The sequence below is a fragment of the Onychostruthus taczanowskii genome, unplaced genomic scaffold (genome assembly GCF_017590055.1).
Source record: "Onychostruthus taczanowskii isolate IOZ18803 unplaced genomic scaffold, ASM1759005v1 scaffold37, whole genome shotgun sequence".
In the NCBI taxonomy this organism is placed as follows: Eukaryota; Metazoa; Chordata; class Aves; order Passeriformes; family Passeridae; genus Onychostruthus; species Onychostruthus taczanowskii.
In genome coordinates this window covers 8287056-8308619 of record NW_024501126.1, presented here as the reverse complement: position 1 = coordinate 8308619, position 21564 = coordinate 8287056, and the positions used below count along the sequence as shown (strand labels likewise).

At 39.6% G+C, this 21564-nt stretch overlaps 1 protein-coding gene across 3 annotated transcripts in view; it reads right to left on the bottom strand.

Annotated features, from left to right (window-relative positions):
- Nucleotides 1–21564, bottom strand: part of TRIO (trio Rho guanine nucleotide exchange factor) — a 247931-nt gene that overhangs the window by 97340 nt on the left and 129027 nt on the right. For all 3 annotated transcript variants that reach the window (XM_041411853.1, XM_041411854.1, XM_041411855.1), the window contains 7 exons: nt 19490–19685; nt 18736–18902; nt 11769–11888; nt 10140–10331; nt 9551–9700; nt 6381–6495; nt 1909–2024 (listed from right to left, as the gene is read on the bottom strand). In XM_041411853.1, the coding sequence (XP_041267787.1) occupies nt 1909–2024; nt 6381–6495; nt 9551–9700; nt 10140–10331; nt 11769–11888; nt 18736–18902; nt 19490–19685 (1056 nt within the window). The remainder of the gene's footprint in view (nt 1–1908; nt 2025–6380; nt 6496–9550; nt 9701–10139; nt 10332–11768; nt 11889–18735; nt 18903–19489; nt 19686–21564) is intronic.

Sequence of the window (21564 nt, the reverse complement as noted above, 5' to 3'; positions counted from 1 at the left end):
AGCCTGGTAAGATGGACCTATACTTTTAGAAGTTGCTGATGGAACAACTGTTGGACTTCGGTCAAAAAAGTAACATTGCAACCAACCACCTCTATGACACATGCTGTCATTCTAATGTCAGTCTTTGCAAGTGAAGACTGATATGGACAGGCACAGCATGGCTACCTATTATTACCAACAACATTTAATACTTCTCTGCTCGTTTTTAGTGGGTTTATTACATAATGCTGGAATGAATGATAAACAAAAAGCTGCCCTTCCCCAAATCACAGAATGGTTTTGACTAGAAGAGAACTTAAAGATCATGTCGTTCCAATCCCCCTACCATGAGAATGAAATGTCTTTTCATAACTTGCTGGCAGCTCTCTAGAGGCACAGTATGACGAAAGTTTGACTTGATCAAGTTTGACTTGATCTTAATTCCTATGGTTTAGATCAGCTTTCATTTCACCAGAAGTATCACTACAAGAACTGGAGGAATCAGTTTAGGTATCAGGTAAGCCCTTAACTCTGAAAGAATTTGAGAATCTAACATTGTTCTCACAAACTGGTATGGTATCTTTTCCATCACAAGGGCATCACGTTCTGAAAGCACAAAGAACAGGTTCTGCCAAATTCCAGAAAGACATCTAAATGAAGACAGCAACACTTTCATTTTTTTGGCTAATCACTGAGGAGTCCCATATATGGTTTGGTTCGCTTTGCTTTTTGATGACTGAACTGGTGATTGCTGAAAAATGGGATTTACAATGAAAATGCTGACAGATCTTTATCTCCAGTGTTTGACTGTTGGTTAGTAATCTCTATACAAAAACAAGTAGATCATGTGCTTGTCAGAGGTTTAAATTAAGGTTATTCAAAAGTAGGGTGGGGAGGCGAGGGCAGGGGGGCAGGGAAGGGATGGTGGTGTTGTTTTAAAGAAGTATCAGACTTCAAATTCACTCCAAGATGCATCTTGCATTAATTTCTTTGTGAAAGCATGAAAGACAGACTTGAGAATTCTTTCAAGAGAGCAAACCAGACCAATAGTATTTAAACTTTTGTCTAAATTAGCTGTCAGAAAGAAATAAAAGATTAGGTTTTTGAGCCCTTTAAAGAGGATCCGACTATATTTTACACTATGGGCATTGTGTCATTTTCCACAGAACAGAAACAGATAGCTTCCTTTCTTTGTCTTATAACCAGTTAAAAAAAAAACCCAAAAAACAAAACAACCAAACCAACAACTAAACCAAAACAACAACTAAAAAACTATCACAGATCAATCTATTTACCACTTCTGCCTTGAACCCCCTACATATTTTTAAGGCATGTGTTTTGATTAGTGAAGGAGATTTTTTTTTGCATGTGTGGTAGTTACTTAATAGTTCTTTTCAGACTGATAAACTCAACAAAATACCAAGAGGTGGATCTATCATGCAGGAAACCATGAAACCAAACACAAAGAATTGAAAAACCAAAGTAATTCAGTTATTATTGTTTAATGAGTTATCCAACTTGTCAGATTTCCAGAACTGCCAATCAACTTAATTAGATATTTTTCCTCCAACATCTGAGAAAAATGCTGCTGCCTGTAATTTCCCCAGACAAATTAGGTGTGTGTGTGTAAAAGTTAACAAGCATAACAATTTGTCAAACACAAGCTTGCAGAAATTAGATTTGCCAGTACCAGATGCAGCTGGCAGAAGCAAAACATCACCTTTAAGTTACAACAGCTACAGACACACTGCCTCACCGAATTTAGTTGTTCTATTAAAGGGAAGCCAAAGAATTCATTTTGCTTCTTCTATCCTTCTGATGTTTTAACTCTTTGAAATATCGAAGTGAATGACAAATTTGTTACTGTGAGAAGACAGTGTATGTCAAGCCCCGACCACACCAAAGAGGATTTTCATATGAAACCCTCACCTGTTTGGCACTTCTTTCAAACACCACATACTGCTGGCACTGATCAAGACGCCTTTTACGCATGGTCCAATAATGCAGCACACGGTTCTCCCTCTGGAAGAGTTCATTCAAGATATCTGAAGAAATTAAACAGAGCTTATGACAACCAAATTTAAAATATCACACTAAAATTAGGGGAATAAAGTACATGACATTGTAGAATTTACTGTACACTTACTCTTTCTGTTAGTCCTTGCTTTCCTTTTTTCCCTGATATTAATGAAACACACAGTGTTCCTTTTTCATTACTTAGAGAACTACTGGTTAAAGAAACTAGAGATGCAATTAAAACTTACTACTGATGTGTTTTTTTCCTCTCAAATATTTTTCACAAGGGGACTGCCACTGCTCACAGCATGATTTAAAATTTAGGCTGATAAAGATGGCACTTGATGGGGTTTCTTCAGAAAGAATAAGCATGCAAAAGATCATAACATGCTTAACATACTGTATTTTAGTAAAAATGGGAATTTGTAATATATCAGTCTCCTGTAAAGTATTTTAATGATTTAATACAGATAAACAAATGTACAACCCTAGGTCACCACGAGATCAAATGCAGCATAAGTAAGCTGACTTGTTAAATATGAATGTTCACTGAACCTTGACAGAACTTCCAGGTAATCAAATAATTAACTCCACAGTTTGTTATTCCTGAGTATCAGAAAATTCACATCCAAATCCCACATGTCCAACCTTTTAAATTCTTCCTAGCAAAGGCCTTGTGTTTACTATATGCAGAAGACTTATCTGAATTCTGCTTCTTTAATGCTTATGGTTTTTCCACCAAAAAAAGAAATTCTAACAGTTTCCTGTGAAGCTCACTTTACCCTCTGCTGCTTCCAGAGCAGCAGTCCTACTTGTAGCTTGTAGCTACAGCAAACCTGGAGGGCAAGCTGAGCACAGGGGAATGGGGACACTCAATGTCTCCACCAGGTGATTCTGTTGCAATTGCACAGAGCCAAAAGAGAGGTCCAGCAGAAGCAGAAGTCAAAAAAAGTCTTACTCTTTACACCAACACTACTTGCTTTTCTACTTCCACCCAGAGCTGGCTATTTTCCATAAGCCATAATGACGAGTGAAGGCTATCAGATGCTAGGTGTCTTAAGGTCTCTGCATTCTGCTCTCCCACTGAGCAGGTCCACCATGCTTTACATCCCAAAAGCTAACAACTCCAAGAAACAGTTTTACAAGAGAAGCTCAAATAACAGGAAGCCTGAGGGGAAATGCATCTTTGTCTACCTCATCAGAGATCTGGGATCAAACACAACCACTTGTCACAGCCTCCCTGAGGATTATGAAACCTGTCTGCATCACTGCCAACATCCTTCTGCATACAAGCACCATATTCCCACTTGCCACAGGGTGCTGAGATCACCCAGAATTTGCTTTTGGTTGGAATGTGGTCACTGTGGCCAAGGTTTTATTTTTTTCTGGTCAGGCTCCCCTCATATGCCAAGCTATGAGCTGATCTGCTGTGAGCCTCCCCTGTTTTCTCAGTTTAATTTCTGCCTTATGTCACCTCCAAAACACTTGCTCAGAGTATATGCCAGATTTCAGGAGGCAGGGAGGGGGAGTGGGTGGGACACAATTATCATTATACAATGCAACACACCCAACTGGACACACCATATAAAAAGAGACATCTTGATAGTGACGCAAGCAAAGTAGTTCTGACAAAGAGCAAGTGAGGTGAATTTAGCAAATTGGAGCAGCATTTGTTCTGTCAGGACATGATACAGATGGCAAGGCAGTGAGAGATATTTGGCTGGGCACTGTTAGTGTTAGTGCCATTAATTTCTTGGACTGACAAAGAGGAGAAAAAATATTCTATAAACTACTCTAAGGAAGTTATACAACATCAATATTTAAAACTAGGTTTGGAAAAGCATCTTTGTATCTCAAACCACCTGAACTACAGCTCCTGTTGCTGTCATTTACTTTGATTCCAACATTTGTTAGTATCGTTCCCTAAAGTTTCAGCTTCTTCTCCAGGCTCAAAGAGCTCTCAGCTGTCTCTATGCATCCTTCTATCAACCTATCTAAAAATATAAGCACCACTGGGCAAGTTCCTGAACCGTGCTCAGTCACAGCCTGTACAGCAGACAGGTAACACAGATGCACACAGACTCAGCAGCCAAAACAAAGACGAAGATGCTTTCATTTCTGAGCTTACAGGAATTGTCACCAACTCAATCCACCTGCCACAGCACAGTTTTAGGCCACAGTCGCTTCCTGAGAAAATGACTGGGTACCCTTAACTGCATATCACAGAAATTATTTACGCTGGTATGCAGGGACATAAGGACACCTCTCAGAGTTCCTGTTCCCCATGAAGCATACGCTTAGCTAAACTTTGCATAGATTAAGACATCACTTTTCCAGATAACTTAATCTGCATCTGGAAATAAGGATCAAGTATGCCACTGAATGAGGTTTTTGAAAAATGTTCAGCAGGTCTGCATGAACTCAAGGGTTACTCAAGTTTTTAAGGCATTAATTTATAAACTATATTCTGATTGCAGTCTGCCAGTCTCAAGCATACACCTGAGTTGTAATGCTCTATTAGAACACATGTAACCTCTCTTTCACTAAAATAAACACTCCATTTTTTTCTCGATTTAGAAAAGAGGTGAAAGGAGATCTCTTTTCTTCTTGATGCATATATTTGAACAGGAAGAACAGAGTAAACTTTTTTATCATTTGGTCAGCTACTACCATACCATTGAGACCTAACAGGAAGGTGTCCCCACTAGCTCTATCTTAACTCATGTTTAATTCTCAGAAGCATATACTACATGGTTTATGGAGGGAACAGCTTATTTTTTTCTACTTGGGGATTTTTGTCGGTTTTTTGTTGCTTTTCAAACATGTATCACTCATCCAGTATTTTAAATGTATGCAGAACATGCATAACACTATGGTTCTGATATGTAATTATCACTCTTAAAGACATTAGTAGAGATCTTTCTATTCTTTCATCATATAAGCACATTTACCTTTCTCCGAATGACTGTTCCTATACAGATTTCAAAACTGAATTTTCAAAAAAATGTCTAATATTCAGTAAGTGTGGTAGTTACAACTTCCTGCTTTCTTCTGCTCTGTTTTCCTTGTTTCTTACTGAAAGAAGAACTAAGTGACAAATGTCAGCTTCAGTTGTTGATACTGCTGGCATTTGTGTTGAGATTTTGTTTTGTACAGTTCTATAAATGTTGGGGACAGAGGAAAAACAACGAGCTGTTTACCCGTTGTAGTTCAAGTGAACCAGTGAACGTGTCCTTTCCTAATAGAGTTATCAAGTAAATTAGTGCGGAAGTGACCTCTGCAGGCCATCTGTTTCAAGCTCCTCTTCAAAGCACCACTAACTTCAAAGTTTTCCAGGGGCTTGTTCAACTAAGTCTAAAAAATTCTTAGGAGTACAGATCCTACTACCTCTCTGGGCTGGCTACCTGCTCTAATGCATCTTGCTGTAACACTTTCTCCCATGCAGAATTTTCCTTGCTGCAACTTTTTCTCTGGACTTACTGCCATGCTCCTCTTGAGTCTAGCTACATCATATGCATAACTCCCCTCTGGGTAGGAGCAAACAGCATTTAATTAGAAATTAGACTTCTCTGATTTTGAGACTGTAGTGTGGCCAGAGTGTTCAGTCACAGCTTCAAAATGCATAGAGCAGAATATGACTGGCAATTAAATTATTAAAATACAGTATTTACTTCTGAATCTCTCTGATCTCTGTTCTGCTGCCACAGCCAGCAGTTATGCGTACCTTATTAATTTTTGCACTTTTGTCCCTCAAAGCCCTACAGGTCTCTCTCTCCATTCCCTAGAGGGCTTCTTACCCCTTAAAGCTGTACTACGTATTATTAATCTTAGCAAAAGCCAAGCCTCACCTAGTAGCTCTTTCCAGCTTCACCTCAGCTACTACCTGTCTACACATCCAGTTTAAACATGATGTAAGTTACCCCACACTTCATGAAGTTCCTCAACACTGATTCAAACTATCTGAAGAGCTCAAGGGCATCGTACAAGCAATAACCTCATATCACTCTGGCACTCCCAGGGAACTTGCAGAATGCCTGACACCAACACATTGAATAAGCTTACACTGATCAGCTCCCATTTGGCTTCAGACCAAACATTATCATGTGGAAGTTTACTACCTCATTGACTCAATAAAAGCAACACATTTGGGTATCAAATAGAAAGAAGATTAGGTGTAAGTAGCAGATAAAAGAACTCCAAGCAACTTCATTTGAGTATAAGAGACTTTGAAGACTGTCAGTGCCTTCAAAGTGTACAAGCAATTTGTTTCCTGTTAAGCCTGACAGAACTCCTTCCACTTGGGTAGGCTTCACTACCCCAGCACAACACATACCACAGCACATGATGATCAATTCTTGTGAGAAGAAAGAGAACAAGTCCCTTACTTTTTACTTGCTGTTCAGGTGCTTTGATGTGTGTCACCATCCCTGGCATGTTGACACTGTTCCTGTGCAGGTATTTCAGGAAGACATCAGCATTCCTCCGAGCCAGTGTGCAGGCCTAGAGAGGCAGAGGTACAACTTTATTTGAAGATGCAAAAATAAACATGCAGAAGAAATTAAAGGTCTTCCTAACTCTCTTTTTGTACATTTGTCACCTTCTTCAGTTTTGGAAAGCATTTCATGTTAAATCTTTTCTACAAGTAAGCCAAGCCAACCCAATTATTAAAATAGATATTCCACCGAATAGCAGTTACACCTTACCTGGCAGAGAAAAAACAAAGCAGATAAACAAACACAAATAAAATAAATTAATAAAATGTTATTCCTCTTTTCTGAAGAGCCTGAAAAGCAATTATCTGCTCTATGGCTTTCAGCATGACTCAGAGCTCACAGAGAAGTTTGTTTAGTGTATGTGCCATGTGCCACCTGAAGCTGCTTAGTGTGTAAACAGTGCACATGCTTATGTACCCACCCGCATATTCCGAAACATCCATTAGTACTTTAAACAAAAAGCGAATGTTTTGCTGAAGTGAAACCAAAAGTGCTAAAATAGTAATACCTGCTCTTAAAATATGATGGCAAGGCCTTGAGAGTTTTCAGTCCTTGCCACTACATTGCAAGCACTCAGCTCAGTTGTCATCTTCATCTTAACAAATATCAAATACTACATATGGGTTGTCTGCTTCATTTTTAACATGCAAATTATGGAAGGCTACTTTAATAGGTTAGATGAAGGTAGAATGGTTTGATACAGTAACAAATATACTAAGTCATTTCTCATACCATTTTAAAACAAAGATTAGTAATTCATGCCAGCTGCAGAAGGATCTATTAGGCTGTGACTCTGAGTTCTGTTAATATGTTTTTGAGTGTTGTAATCCGCGTAATGAGAACAAGAAGGTTTCTAACAAAGTTTTATTCTCTTAGTATACTGTCTTTCATGGTGATGCTGGAAAATGCCTTGGATAACAAAGTTAGTTATACTGCTCTGCAAGCACATGCTGCACATTTAATTCAGTATGATCAATAATCTTCTTCAATAGGACATTAGTTGGAACAAAAATCTTTCATTTATCTGAAGACTATTACAGAAAACCAACTACTCCCAGATGCTGGTCTAGCCATTTCCTCCTTCCATATTCCTCTGTCGTCCCAGTACATCTGAGAGCTGCTCTGATGCACAGGCAGCAATGGCACTTGTGTGACTTTCACTTCTCTTCCAAAGCAGCAGCCTTTAAGCATTCTTTAGAGTGACAGTTGCTCAAAGGAGTGACTTCCAGTTCCTCTTCAGGCACACTGGGAGATCTGATATCTACTCAAGTTCAACAGGAAATGTATTTCTAAAACTGGCTACTATTTTATGCACTTGGCAGTATTCTCTTAATCACTGTTAGAAGCAGTTAACATGCCATTTCCCACATCTTTGCAGTTGGGGACATACCTGTAGTTTGGAACGGGCACTGTTGCTTTCCACAGCCATGTCAGCACTGTAAGAGCTGTAAGAGCCTGCTCTCATGCTTCCCAAGACAAAGGAGACCACAAAAAATCCCCAACCTTACCTTCAGAAATGCTTCCTTCTGCTCCAGGTGTTTGCTTATCATGGGAGTAACGTGATCTGTTTCAGAGTTGGGGCCCAGTTTGTCAGCTCCCCCACACCAATCTTCCTCTCGCTTATATTCTTGTTCCAGGCTTTCCAGCACACTGCACACCTTTCAGGAAAAAGGAGGACAATTCAGTAATGCAAAAAATCAAAATTCAGGCCTCAAAAAAAGAAAACCCATCTACCCCTTATATGTACCCCCTAGCTTCTGACATGTTTTCACTGGGACTTAAGGCAACAAACTCTGGCTGTAGGTTCGGAAGCGCTCAGAGGCTGTCCCTAAAATTGTCCACCTTTCTCTGCCTCTCTGATTGCATAGTTCTGGATGGGCTTAAGTTACGACTACAGAGGAGGCAACCTTGCCAACCTCCCCCAAACATTTCTGTGGACAAGCAGATTAAGCTGATTTTTCTCTGACTTCCACACAAAAACCAGAACTAGCCATCAAATGAGTAAACATAACCAAACCTCATCAACCATTTTTTCAAGCAATGCTGTTTTATGCCACACTGAGGATTAACCAAGGCAGACCTACTGTATTTCTGTACCTGTTCAGAAGTTTTATAGAAGGCAACAGAGGCATTCACAAGCTTGAGACGATCCTCCATCTTCAGCATCAGCTGCTGCCAGTGCGAAGCAACCTTCTCTGCACACTCCCGGATCATGTCCATATCGTAGTGATTAGCCTGCAGCATTGCCTCTGCCTTTTGCTGAACCTGCAGGGCACTTTGATGTGTTTTCTGGCAAGAGGTGAAAAGTCAGGAGTTCAGTGGAGCACTTCAGTTCATTTACTCAGAGAAGTGAACACTTCAGTTCATTTACTTCGGTTCATTTACATGAGACTCAGAGGCTCACACTTCCACTGTGTCAATGACCCCTCTATATGTGCATCAACACCCATCAACTAAAAATGACTATCTGATACTGTGTGACTTCTCCATGTAAATACAAAGGAAATAAATCCCGTAGAGATTTATCATCAAATCAACACTAAATAGCAGTTCTTAACAAAGAGTAACTGTCTGGCATTAAGTTACATGTGATGTATCTATGCTGCATTACATCTTGCTGCAATTATGAATTTCAGTTTGGTTTTCTTTCCCTTGACAGTGAGAAAAAAGATGACAGAAATCTATCTTGTTCTGGCAATCTTTACAGCTTTAACTTCAGTCTTTTGCACATCAGTAGTGAGGCATTCTTTAGAGTGACAGTTGCTCAAAGGAGTGACTTCCAGTTCCTCTTCAGGCACACTGGGAGATCTGATATCTACTCAAGTTCAACAGGAAATGTATTTCTAAAACTGGCTACTATTTTATGCACTTGGCAGTATTCTCTTAATCACTGTTAGAAGCAGTTAACATGCCATTTCCCACATCTTTGCAGTTGGGGACATACCTGTAGTTTGGAACGGGCACTGTTGCTTTCCACAGCCATGTCAGCACTGTAAGAGCTGTAAGAGCCTGCTCTCATGCTTCCCAAGACAAAGGAGACCACAAAAAATCCCCAACCTTACCTTCAGAAATGCTTCCTTCTGCTCCAGGTGTTTGCTTATCATGGGAGTAACGTGATCTGTTTCAGAGTTGGGGCCCAGTTTGTCAGCTCCCCCACACCAATCTTCCTCTCGCTTATATTCTTGTTCCAGGCTTTCCAGCACACTGCACACCTTTCAGGAAAAAGGAGGACAATTCAGTAATGCAAAAAATCAAAATTCAGGCCTCAAAAAAAGAAAACCCATCTACCCCTTATATGTACCCCCTAGCTTCTGACATGTTTTCACTGGGACTTAAGGCAACAAACTCTGGCTGTAGGTTCGGAAGCGCTCAGAGGCTGTCCCTAAAATTGTCCACCTTTCTCTGCCTCTCTGATTGCATAGTTCTGGATGGGCTTAAGTTACGACTACAGAGGAGGCAACCTTGCCAACCTCCCCCAAACATTTCTGTGGACAAGCAGATTAAGCTGATTTTTCTCTGACTTCCACACAAAAACCAGAACTAGCCATCAAATGAGTAAACATAACCAAACCTCATCAACCATTTTTTCAAGCAATGCTGTTTTATGCCACACTGAGGATTAACCAAGGCAGACCTACTGTATTTCTGTACCTGTTCAGAAGTTTTATAGAAGGCAACAGAGGCATTCACAAGCTTGAGACGATCCTCCATCTTCAGCATCAGCTGCTGCCAGTGCGAAGCAACCTTCTCTGCACACTCCCGGATCATGTCCATATCGTAGTGATTAGCCTGCAGCATTGCCTCTGCCTTTTGCTGAACCTGCAGGGCACTTTGATGTGTTTTCTGGCAAGAGGTGAAAAGTCAGGAGTTCAGTGGAGCACTTCAGTTCATTTACTCAGAGAAGTGAACACTTCAGTTCATTTACTTCGGTTCATTTACATGAGACTCAGAGGCTCACACTTCCACATATAGAGGGGACCCCTCTATATGTGCATCAACACCCATCAACTAAAAATGACTATCTGATACTGTGTGACTTCTCCATGTAAATACAAAGGAAATAAATCCCGTAGAGATTTATCATCAAATCAACACTAAATAGCAGTTCTTAACAAAGAGTAACTGTCTGGCATTAAGTTACATGTGATGTATCTATGCTGCATTACATCTTGCTGCAATTATGAATTTCAGTTTGGTTTTCTTTCCCTTGACAGTGAGAAAAAAGATGACAGAAATCTATCTTGTTCTGGCAATCTTTACAGCTTTAACTTCAGTCTTTTGCACATCAGTAGTGAGCAAAGAAAGGTGCAGGCGTGCAGACCAATAAAAAAGACACCTGTCTATTGATTGTAAGCAAATTTTTTAAACCGTATTTCTCTGCGCAGAGAAACATTTGCCTAAACCCAAGTAATATAAAAATATTAAGGGGTTAAATACTACTAAGTATTATTATATCTGAGTAAAGAATGCCCTAGGAAACACAAATTTTTAAGCTTCTTCATAATTTATTCTTAAACTGACAAACACCTAGAGGTCTCACAACTTTTATACTTGAGAGTTACCAAAGTTCCTCAAAATGAGGGTGCATATACTGCAAACTTCTTTAATAAAAAAAAAAAAAAAAGAGGGGAAGCATAAAATCTACCAAACAGGAAAAGAACATTAAAGAGTTACTGCAAGGCAGAGTACTTCTGAAAATAGTCTACCTAAAGAATCATAATATTGCTAATATTATCACTAAGTTACTCAGTAGTGCATGCAAGTAAATAATACTGTACTTCAACCAATCTTAAGAACACTGCCTTTTTTTTGCAGCAATATGACCAATCAGATAAGTTTAGCTTGAAGGCATGGCGGGGGGATTGACACGCCACCACACAGAAGTTTCACTGAAGCCTACTCTCAAACAAAAATGGAAATATTAAAGGATGACCTCAGAATACACAAAACCACTGCTTCCTCGTTCATTTATTCTTAATTTTTTACATTTAGAATTACAGGTTATGTTCTATAAAAGGAATAACAAATGAAAACACTATTTTCAGCAAAATTGCTTGAACAGCTAACACTTTATAAAGATGCAAAAACGCACTAAGAAGATGTTCACCTGGAACTGCAGCTTCAAAATAAGAACAAAAACGACCTTCTCAGTAAGTGTTTTCTCTTTGCCACGAGTTCAACACCTGTTCCTAAACTGAAAATGCTGCAGCACGACTCCAAGAGCACTATTTATAGAGAACTGTAAATACAAGGCCATGGTCACTAAAATGGTGCTTTTACCTCTATTGCGTGTTGAAACTGCTCATGCTCCCTCTGTAACTGTTCTGCCTCCTGCAAAGAGCTAGCAGTGATGAGCCCAGCATTTAACATTGACTCTCCATTTCGAATCCAGCCCAAAACCTGTAACAAAAGAGAAGACCATGAAATACACAATCCCACTGCCTACCAGCAATAAAGCACTACTGCAGAGGCAAAAACATTTAAGGTCACATCAGCACTGGAATTAATAACTAAGTAATTTGTTAATGACGTACTACAGTGAATTTGATATTGAGTAAGCACAGTGAGTGACATTCAGTACAATTTCAGCGAGCTAACAACTCACAGCTTGGAGTCAACCCCTACATGTCTGTGGCTTCAGTTCGGATTGTAAAAAAGGTTGTGCTTCTGCATACTGTTTCTGTTACCTGAAAAGCTGGAACAAGTTACAAGTAATAGTTGCCTGAAAGCCAGTGTCAGTAATGCAAATTAAAGATATACAGCCTAGTAAAAAGTATGCACAAGAATTTGAACAGTAATGTTGACAAAAATGTGGTCATTGAGTGTCCTTCTAACTGCTTGAAGATTTTATTTTTCAGAATGTGCCTTCTTTGATGTGTCAAGTGAAACTGAAAGAATCCATGGCTGGCCAGAAGCCTCAGGAGGCCACCATATATGTTCCTTATCAACAGCAGGAACATGCAACTTTTTAGACCCTTCCCAAAAAAAAAGAAAAAGAAAAAAAGGACATTTTCTCCCTCTTTGTATCAGCTTTGTTTTTCCCTCTCCTTTTTCCATCAGGAACATTATCTGATTCCCTCCTTTAGACTCCTCTTATCTCGCTGACCACAGTCTCTTCAATCTCTCCCATGTGAAGTCAGTCACCTTATTTTTCTAGAACACTGTTCTTTTACGAGCTCTCTGCAGTTGATAACCATGACTTGGTCAAAATTTTTCAAATGCTGAGTAAAATGGGACATAATTCAGGTTATTTCATTGTCATCTGTACAACTCTTCTATGGAACAGCTGCCCAGCCAGTAATTACTCCTGTATTTATTCAGCTGATTATTCCTTCCAGTACACCATGCTCCGTATTTTTCACTATTCAAACTCATATCCTTCTTAAAGCATAGTTCTCCCATCAAGATAATTTCAACTGTAATCCAGTGTCTTCTGATGAACTCAAACCCCTTTTCCAGCTGCTCCTGCTTTTAACTTCAAATTTAATAGCATAATTGCTAACACGTAGATTATCTAAGAACATGAACTGGTAGTATCCAAATACAGACAAATACATTTTTTTTCATTATTTAAATCTGTTTTCCAATCCACTGAGTCTCTTAACTTTTGTTACTGAGTATGTTTTTTCAGCAAGTTACCATTTTTGGTAACTTAGTCTCATATGACATTCTCATAGTAAGTTAGGGTCAGACAGACTGAGCTACACTATTTTAAAAGCTTTGACACTGCTTTTCTGCCCCTCCCAGAAGAGCTGTTGCCTTGTCAGATAAAAAAAAGGGGGTTTATCAATGGAAAGCTGTGATTAATTGACCTGTGTTAGCCTTTTCTCCTTTTGTCACTGTTCAAGTTTAATGATCTACTTGTTTCAATATTTTTCCTAGGAACTGTGTTAAACTAGCTAACCTATAATCCTCCCTCAGCTAGTCCTTTTTCCACTTTTGAGAAGTAGATATTGAATTTCAGGCCTCCAGAATCTCGTCCAATCTCCTGATGTTTGGAAACAATGCCAGTTTTCTACGTATTCCAGAGTGAATTTCTTTAGGCCCAGTTGATTTGAACTTCACCAGTTTTTCTAACTTTTTCCTACTAATTGATTTAGACCTTTAACCACTGCTAATAATTATATTAACTACCAAATCAGTTAGTTCTTAACACTAAATATTCTCATCTAGGGATCAGCACATGACACTATCAATTATAGCATTAATGCACTAAGTAATCAGGATATTATGACTGCACTTGCAGACTGGGAACATGGGCAGAACCCAAGAAAATGACCTATTAAAACACAGTTCCTCACAACCTGAAAGGCACATGTGGGTCTACATCCAAAGCACACTCTAACATACCTGACAGCTTGAAGCAACTGAGGTCTAGCCATCCTGACACAACATCCATTCCCTCAAATCTGCACCACAACCTTACCCTCTGCCTTACACTTATCCAGATTGTGACATTGTTGTATTATTAATGCAGGTTTTGCCATTTCTGTCTGCACAATGAATAGCTAACAAGTTTGGTTTTTTTCCATCCTGATAGCATGTATTTGAATTCTCCTATATAAATTCTGCAAGTCTGTAGAAAAGAGTAAGTCTACAATGCAGAAGGAAGGGCATGCCAGATGTGTAACTGGGTGCACATTCTGGTCTTCTGGGGAGAAAGCACTGGGTCAGGTGCAGCCTTGCAAGCAAGGGGAAGACGGCTCCAGCTTTGGAATGACCTCTCCTCCTGCAAAGGTGGCACCTGCAGATCACAGCCTGGGGGCACACAAAAGGGCCTGTTAAAGAAACTGGGAGTTCCTAAGTTGCTAAGGCACCAGGGGATTTTTAACACTCAGAGAGAAAGCCTGGGTAAGCCTCATGAGCAGGAAAAGCAGCAGCTTCTGAGGGAAGCAGATGGGTCCAACAGACTGCAGATAGAAACTTGTCCATATACATGGACAAATATGGACTATATTTGTTCATATACATGGACAAATAAATTGTCTGCAAGAAAACAGAGGCAGATGATTTTTTTTATTCCTTTTTTATTTTTATTTTGTCTTAGGAAAGTTATTCTAGGTTCCTTCTCTACCTTATAAAGTAATTCTTCCAGGTATGGTGTAACCAAACACACCTTTTTAGGGTTCTTATATATCTAGCCTTCTTCAGAGAATTTTAATGAAGGAGGTTGCTTAGGCAGCACCAACTGAAAGCTTCTCTTGACTTGGCATCCCATTATTTACAGCACCAACAGCTAGAACAGAACATGCCATTTCAAACACAAAGACTTGTCCTCCTCCTTGGTGCAGGTCAGGGTGCAAGTACACAAGCTGGTGAAACTCAGGAGGAAATATGCCAGCATATTCTGGCATACTTCTTTTCTGACTCAAGGCAAAATATAAGCATTAGGAAATGGAGAGCCTGTTCTCCTTCCAGGGGTGTTGTCGTCAGGGTTTATTGGCATGTTCACGTTCTCACCACCTCCCTGTCTGAGAGGATCACAACCCCCATCTTTCCCCTCAACAGCCTTCAACAGGCTAGAAAAGCATCAGCAAAGCATCAGCAAAGGTGTGGAAAAGAGACAGAATTCAGGTCACTTGGGACACTTGAAAAGGTCAGACAGGTAGAGCTGTAGGTAAATGCTTGATTTAGGACTAGTTTCTTGGACAGATTTTTCACTGTAACTAAACATGATCACAAGACAACCTGCTTCAGTCTGCTGTCTTAGCCATGTTTTCATATCCATATGGCACTACATGGAGTGCCAGGATACCCTTCCTGAGTAGTATTTTGGGATAGTCAGAGCTCAAGCATCAAGCTAAAAGATTTGCCAGTGAAAACACAAAGCAGCTTAAGGTACTCTTGAGGGCTGAAGTATCTATACACCACTGTAGATATATGGGTACATAGTTATATATCCAAGAACATACACCACGATCAGAACAGCAGAAAACACTGCACTGAAAAGGCTTAATGAAATCAATTGAACCATAGTGAAACCAACTGGACTGGGTTTGAAGCTTGGTAGGGATTTTGACCTTAAACACAGTAAAGCATTCACTCTACACAGTGAGTATGTGGGAGTGATTGTAGCAGTAAGTAATCCAACAGCTGTATGTTAGGTGATTAATAAAGAAGGTTTGACTGGCAAACATGCAGCTGGAGTTCTGCATGAGACAGACATTCTCATAAATATTACTCTGCCTCCACCTACTCATATGTCCCTGCCCTGTAAAAAAGTGGTCACATTTTCCTTTCCATGTTGCTTTCCCCACATACAGATGTCTCTTTTATTTCAGTCAGCATTCTCTTCCCGCCATCTTCCATGGTTTTTCTACACTGTAATTTGCTATCTGCTTTTGCCCGTTCTGTTCATATTACACATCAAATTGACAAGCAAATTCTTTGCAGGTTTTCTTTAAATCTCTGTTTGTGTCCTGGCTCTTCTGCTTCCTCCGAGTCCTGAGGCTTGATATACAAAACTTCAATGCCACAAAGCAGAACTTGCACAATAGTTAAGGAAGAAGCAATACTAAGTGGTTTTGTCTACTCCCTGTGCTTATTTGACAAAAACTCATTAAGCACAAGGTTTCACTACCTAGTGAAAGCTATGGAACAGAATCCTTGCAAATATTTCTCTTAATTCCTGCAGTCTAACTGCTTCACATGACTACAAGCTACATATTTTTATGTATTTTATGTAAATATATGTGTGTGTGTGTGTGCATGTGCATGCGTGTGAGTGTGTGTGAAAATACAACAACAGTAACGTTGCTTTGGCAGGAAGGATTTAAATGGAAATACTGTCAGAATTCTTGCTATGGAGGCAGGATCCTTCTATAATAAATATGCTTACACCCAGTTCATCAGCAATAAATCTAATAGAACATCACAGTAATTGAACAGGAAAACCATATGTTCACTGCTTCAGGCAACAAAACACAAATAAAACAGACTGAAGATGAAGTTTACCACTTCATTTTACTCTCAGGTAAACCTACTGTGACCTGCTGACCTACGAACTTTTTCCTAGTGCAGAAGAGACATGAGAAGATCATGCTTCCTTAATCATGTTTAATAAAAATAAATCAGATGTGGTTTTCTGAAAAGGCAACTGAAATCTCAAAACTAAGAGTTACTAGCCTCAAAGCATTGCAAAGGGCCCAAAAGAAATCCTATGAGACAATGTATTAACATTCAGACTGAGTTCCATTCAATTTTCAGGCCTTAGGCTGGGCAAGTATTGCAGGTGAATCTGTAAAAGTAAAATCTGGAAAAGTAATACAGGAACCTTCTGTCAGCTACATGTTCATGTATGATTGTCTGAAAGTTCACATATATTATGGCATTTAATTCAACATAAAATCCCACTTGATAGAGGTGTGTTCTAGAAATATGAAACAGAATATGCTTCTTTCTTCCAAATCCCAGTCTACCAAGAAAAGACAGCTGGGTATGTTAATGTACTCCCTATACCTTAATTATAAGATAAACTTTTCCATACTTTCTTAAGAACCTAAATTTTAGCTTCAGTTTCAGTCAGGGCTAGCAGTGCTTAAAAAAAGTTAGAAATTTCTTAACGAGTGATCTACAAAGTACATGCAAAGTGCACTAGGGGTATTCCCTTAAAATCCATGATGTTCATCATCTGCTTGTTTCTGCCAAAATGACACGTGTCATTTTTGTAACATTTAACTTGCACACAAACAAAGCTAGCGGACCAAAGTACTCACTTTATTGTGGGAGCATGCAGTATAAATAACTGTTTAGTGTCTTTTAATATATTAAATATCACCAAACTGCTATATTCTGTTGTTTTACTGAATACTATTTCAGTATCATGGAAATTAACTTTTTTTTTTTTTTTCTTTTTCTTACTAACCCATTCCACCCAAACCCACTGACATACCATAAAGGGATGAGAGTGCCTCAGCTGGCATTATTTATTAAATTTTTTTCCTTCCTTTGCATATGTGCACTCTCTTCCTTCATCTTTGAGACAAAATGCAACTGAGTACAGAAACTATCCTGATCTGCAACAACTTTATCTCAACCATTACTCACGTGGAAGGAGGAATTTGCAATCTGCACTTACCAAGATGAGTAAATGCTAAGGCAGATAGAGCACAGCTCAGTAGAGTATGCAAAGCCTTGAAACAGAACATGAAGTATTTTATTGATGCCTATATTGCACTGACAGCAGACAACTATCAGTTTTGTGTATTCCTTTAATTCAAGACCACACAGAAGCTTTGCAAATCTGCTACTGTAGAGTAACCAGCCACTGCCTGAAAATACTTTAGGAACCTTCTATTCACTTCTCCTAGTCCTAGCTGGACCCCTTTCATATTACTTTGCAGTGTGTAGTTGTCATTCACGCTCATTATGGGCCACAGTAATACAACAGACTATAGCAAACTTCTGTGATGCTGCCAAATGTGAGCAAGATAAACTCTCAGCTTTTTTAGTGTCTTGTTTTGTTTTTTTTAAACTTTCAGCTACTTCAGAGGCTTATCACTATTTGTAAATGTTTCAAACAACAGACCCAGAAAGTATCAGGTCAGTGTGCAGGGACTATGACTGAGCATTGTTGTTCATCACTGTACAGATAGTAAAAGCATGGGTTTAACATTAGCTCAAATCACTCTATACTTCAAATACTTTACTTGTATCTACAGAATATCAGAATAACTTGAGCTGGAAAAAACCTCTACAACCATCATGTCTATTAACCTAGCACTGCCAAGTCCACCACTAAAGTATGTGTCTCGTATCTTGTGTCTCAGTGTCTCATCTACATGTCTTTTAAATATTTTCAGAGATGGTGCCTCCATCAATCCTGTTCCAGTGCTTAAAAACCCCTTCAGTGAGGAAATGTTTATTAGTATCTAATGTAAACTTCCTCTGGCACAACTTGAGGACCTTCCTTCTTGTCCTATCACCTGTTACCTGGGTAAAGAATCCAACTCCTACTTTGATACACTCTCCCATCAGGTAGTTGCAGGAGTGATAAGGTCCCCCCTGAGATTCTTTTATTCCAGGCTAAACATCCCTAGCTCTCTCAGCTGCTCCCATAGGATCTGCTCTAGATCCGCGCAGCAAGATCGGTGATGCAAGTTAAAAACATGCACTTCATGTTAACAGAAGATGAAGTTTCTCAGGTGATCAACGTCCTCCCCTGCTCCCAAGGAAAGACTTTTTGCATGGAGGTGCTTTCGGGAGCAGAGCTCCCCGGCAGGGCAGCTGCCGGGGGCGGGGGCCGTACCTGCTTGACCTCTGCCTGCAGGTGGCGCAGCTGCACGCACTGCTCCAGGTGCTTGCGGTGCTGCTCCGCCGCCACGTCCAGCTCCTGCTGCTTCTCGTGCAGGAACTCCAGCAGGTCCTGCACGCGGGTGGCCATGTCCACGTCCCTGTCGCAAAGCAGCTCCACACCTGCAGTCGGGATGGTGGGATAGGAATGACTTGCATTCTTCCGAGACAAACTGCCCGCTTCCACTGTTCTGCACTTAATTTCCTACTTCCTTCTCCAAGTTCAACCTAATTCTTGGAGGATTTGCTTACATGAGTATAGGGGTTTGCACTCTTAAGAATTGCAATATGGGCATTCTTTTAAGTCTCATACTTACCCTATGCGATCATATACAGTGAAAAATATCAAATGAAGGGGCATAAGGAACAAAAAAGGAAGATGTTTACTTGAAAGCAGAAAATCTTTGCTTGACTGCATTGATCTGACTACCTATAAAACTAACATTCCCTTATTCACTCTAATTTTATAGACTTCCTGAGTGAAATCCCTTTCTCTAAAACCTGAACCCCTTCAAGTGTTACCAATTTATGACATTTATGTGCCAGTATTTTCTTATGAACACCATTGAATGATTTGAGTATAAAGAAGTCCACATGTCCCCAGTTTACAGCTGACCAGCATCCCTGTTATTTTCACACATCCCATGAGGAGACAGCTGGATAATTCTTAGAAAGCCACTGCCTGGAATAGCACAAAGGAGCCATCTTACCAGATGCCTGCACTTCATTGACATACTGCAGCAGATCCTGCCCTTGGTGGATGACATCAAAGGTCAAGTTATTCATGGTCAGGGCTTTGTCTGCATGATGCTGGAGCCTCTGTTCTGCTATTGTAAGATCTTCAGTGTCAAAGTCATTCATCTGCTGAGAGAGCTCATCATTCCAAGACTCAAGGTCTGAAATAATCTGGGGGAAAAAGGAAGGAGACCATGTTCAATTACCCATTACACAAAAGAAAACAGTTTATTTCCAATGTTGCACTGATGACTGAGGTAAGGAACTCAAGTTGCTCACCACTGACTGGCATCACTGATCAAATTAGACATGGTTCAGACACAGGCTATCCTAGCATGGATTTTAGATTTTGGCCAACAACCCAAAATAACCTCTGAAGAACTGCTACAGTTCTTCAACCAGTGCTTGCAACACTATGGGTATGTGCCCCTGCCTTATTGAAGGTACTCCATCAACACTTTACTTGTGAAACAGAAGAAGTTAATATGCTTTTATCTCCCCTTTTAAAGGAAAATGTGGATCTGGAACACCTCTTTAATTCTTCAGAGTGCATCAAGTAATAACTCACACATCAACAGCCAGCTGATCTTACAATTATGCCAATCTTGAGCCCTTTTCCAAGAAAGCCAGCTCTACTCTTCTGTGGGCAGGAAGCATCAGGCCACATGCACCTTTGAGTTCTGCCAGACAACTGAGACTTACTACGAAAGGCCGGGTACTTAGTGAATCCAGCAAAACCAAAAAGCATAATTTATTACAACATTATTGCAATGTCAGAATTAAATTTGCTTGCTGATATTCTTCAGCTACACTTCAGTTTTCACATTTTAATTCTGCATTTTATTCTTCGCTGCAGGATGTCCTAAGAAGTGTAGCTAAAGAAGTTTTGGGGATTTTTAACACATGTATCACAACAGTAAGTTGTCCTTGTCTGTCCATACAAGTGTATTTTCCAAATCATACTGCAAAGCCTATCTGAAATATAAAATATTCCTTTCAATTATGGTACAAAACTGGTTTTAAGGCTAGCATGTAGCTCTTGCAATCCTCATTATCAAAGTGGGCTGAGTTCATACAGATTTGATGCATCAGTTACTTCAGAAAAGTCTGTCTAACCCACTTATCCCTCAAGCCAATAATCAAAATTTTTCCAGAATTTTCAGCAGTTTTAGCACCAACTACAGCAGTTCATTGGGAAAGCAAAATTATAGGTATCAAGAAACAAGTATGGGTTAGTTCCAGTGTTCTACGATTTCAGGAGTAGGGCAAACTCATGTGAATGGTGCTAAATGAGAAGAAAGTACCTATTTATGCAGCAAGACACAACAAAAAGAGGACCTGACTTAATGGGCATTAGCAATCAAGTATCTAAGAGCATAAATATTTAACCAAAGTCATTTGTTGTCAGCAAAAGAAAGATGTCACTACCCCTTTTCAAGTGGCTGCAATAGCTCCAAAGTTAGTGAGACAGTTAAATGACAAGAGAAATTCCAGGAAAACGGGCCTTCTAGAAAAAAAAGCAGAACTGGGAAGATTAGAAAAGTTAAATCATTTGTATAAAGTTTCTGTAGTTTGCTACAATCTCTCATGAAGGCTTTTTTCCATTCTGCTCACATGATGCCATAAAAAAATGGACACATCAAGCAATTAATATTGAAATTGTGGCACCAGTGAGTTACTTCCTGTTTTAAAGGTGTTCTGCAAAAAAATTCCACTTGAATCACTAAGTATTTGAGTTTTACATCACGTCATGATGGGAGATACCGAACAATTAAGGTAGCTATTTGCAATCCCTAAACCTGCTCAGCTACCTCTGCTGAAGTGAAAACATGCAGAAACTCAAGTACCAGGGGTAACACTGAAAACAGAAAAGCTAATGACCAAAGTATTCAGGAAAATAGACAGGACAAGGCTTTTAGCCATTGCTTGAAGCTCCTTTCATCTTCCATGTGCTCTAAACATCACACAGTCTCCATTTAGGCATTGTGAGTGGTTTTCTTTCTAAACACACACACAGGCTTCCCGTCACACAAAATCCTTAACAAGTTCC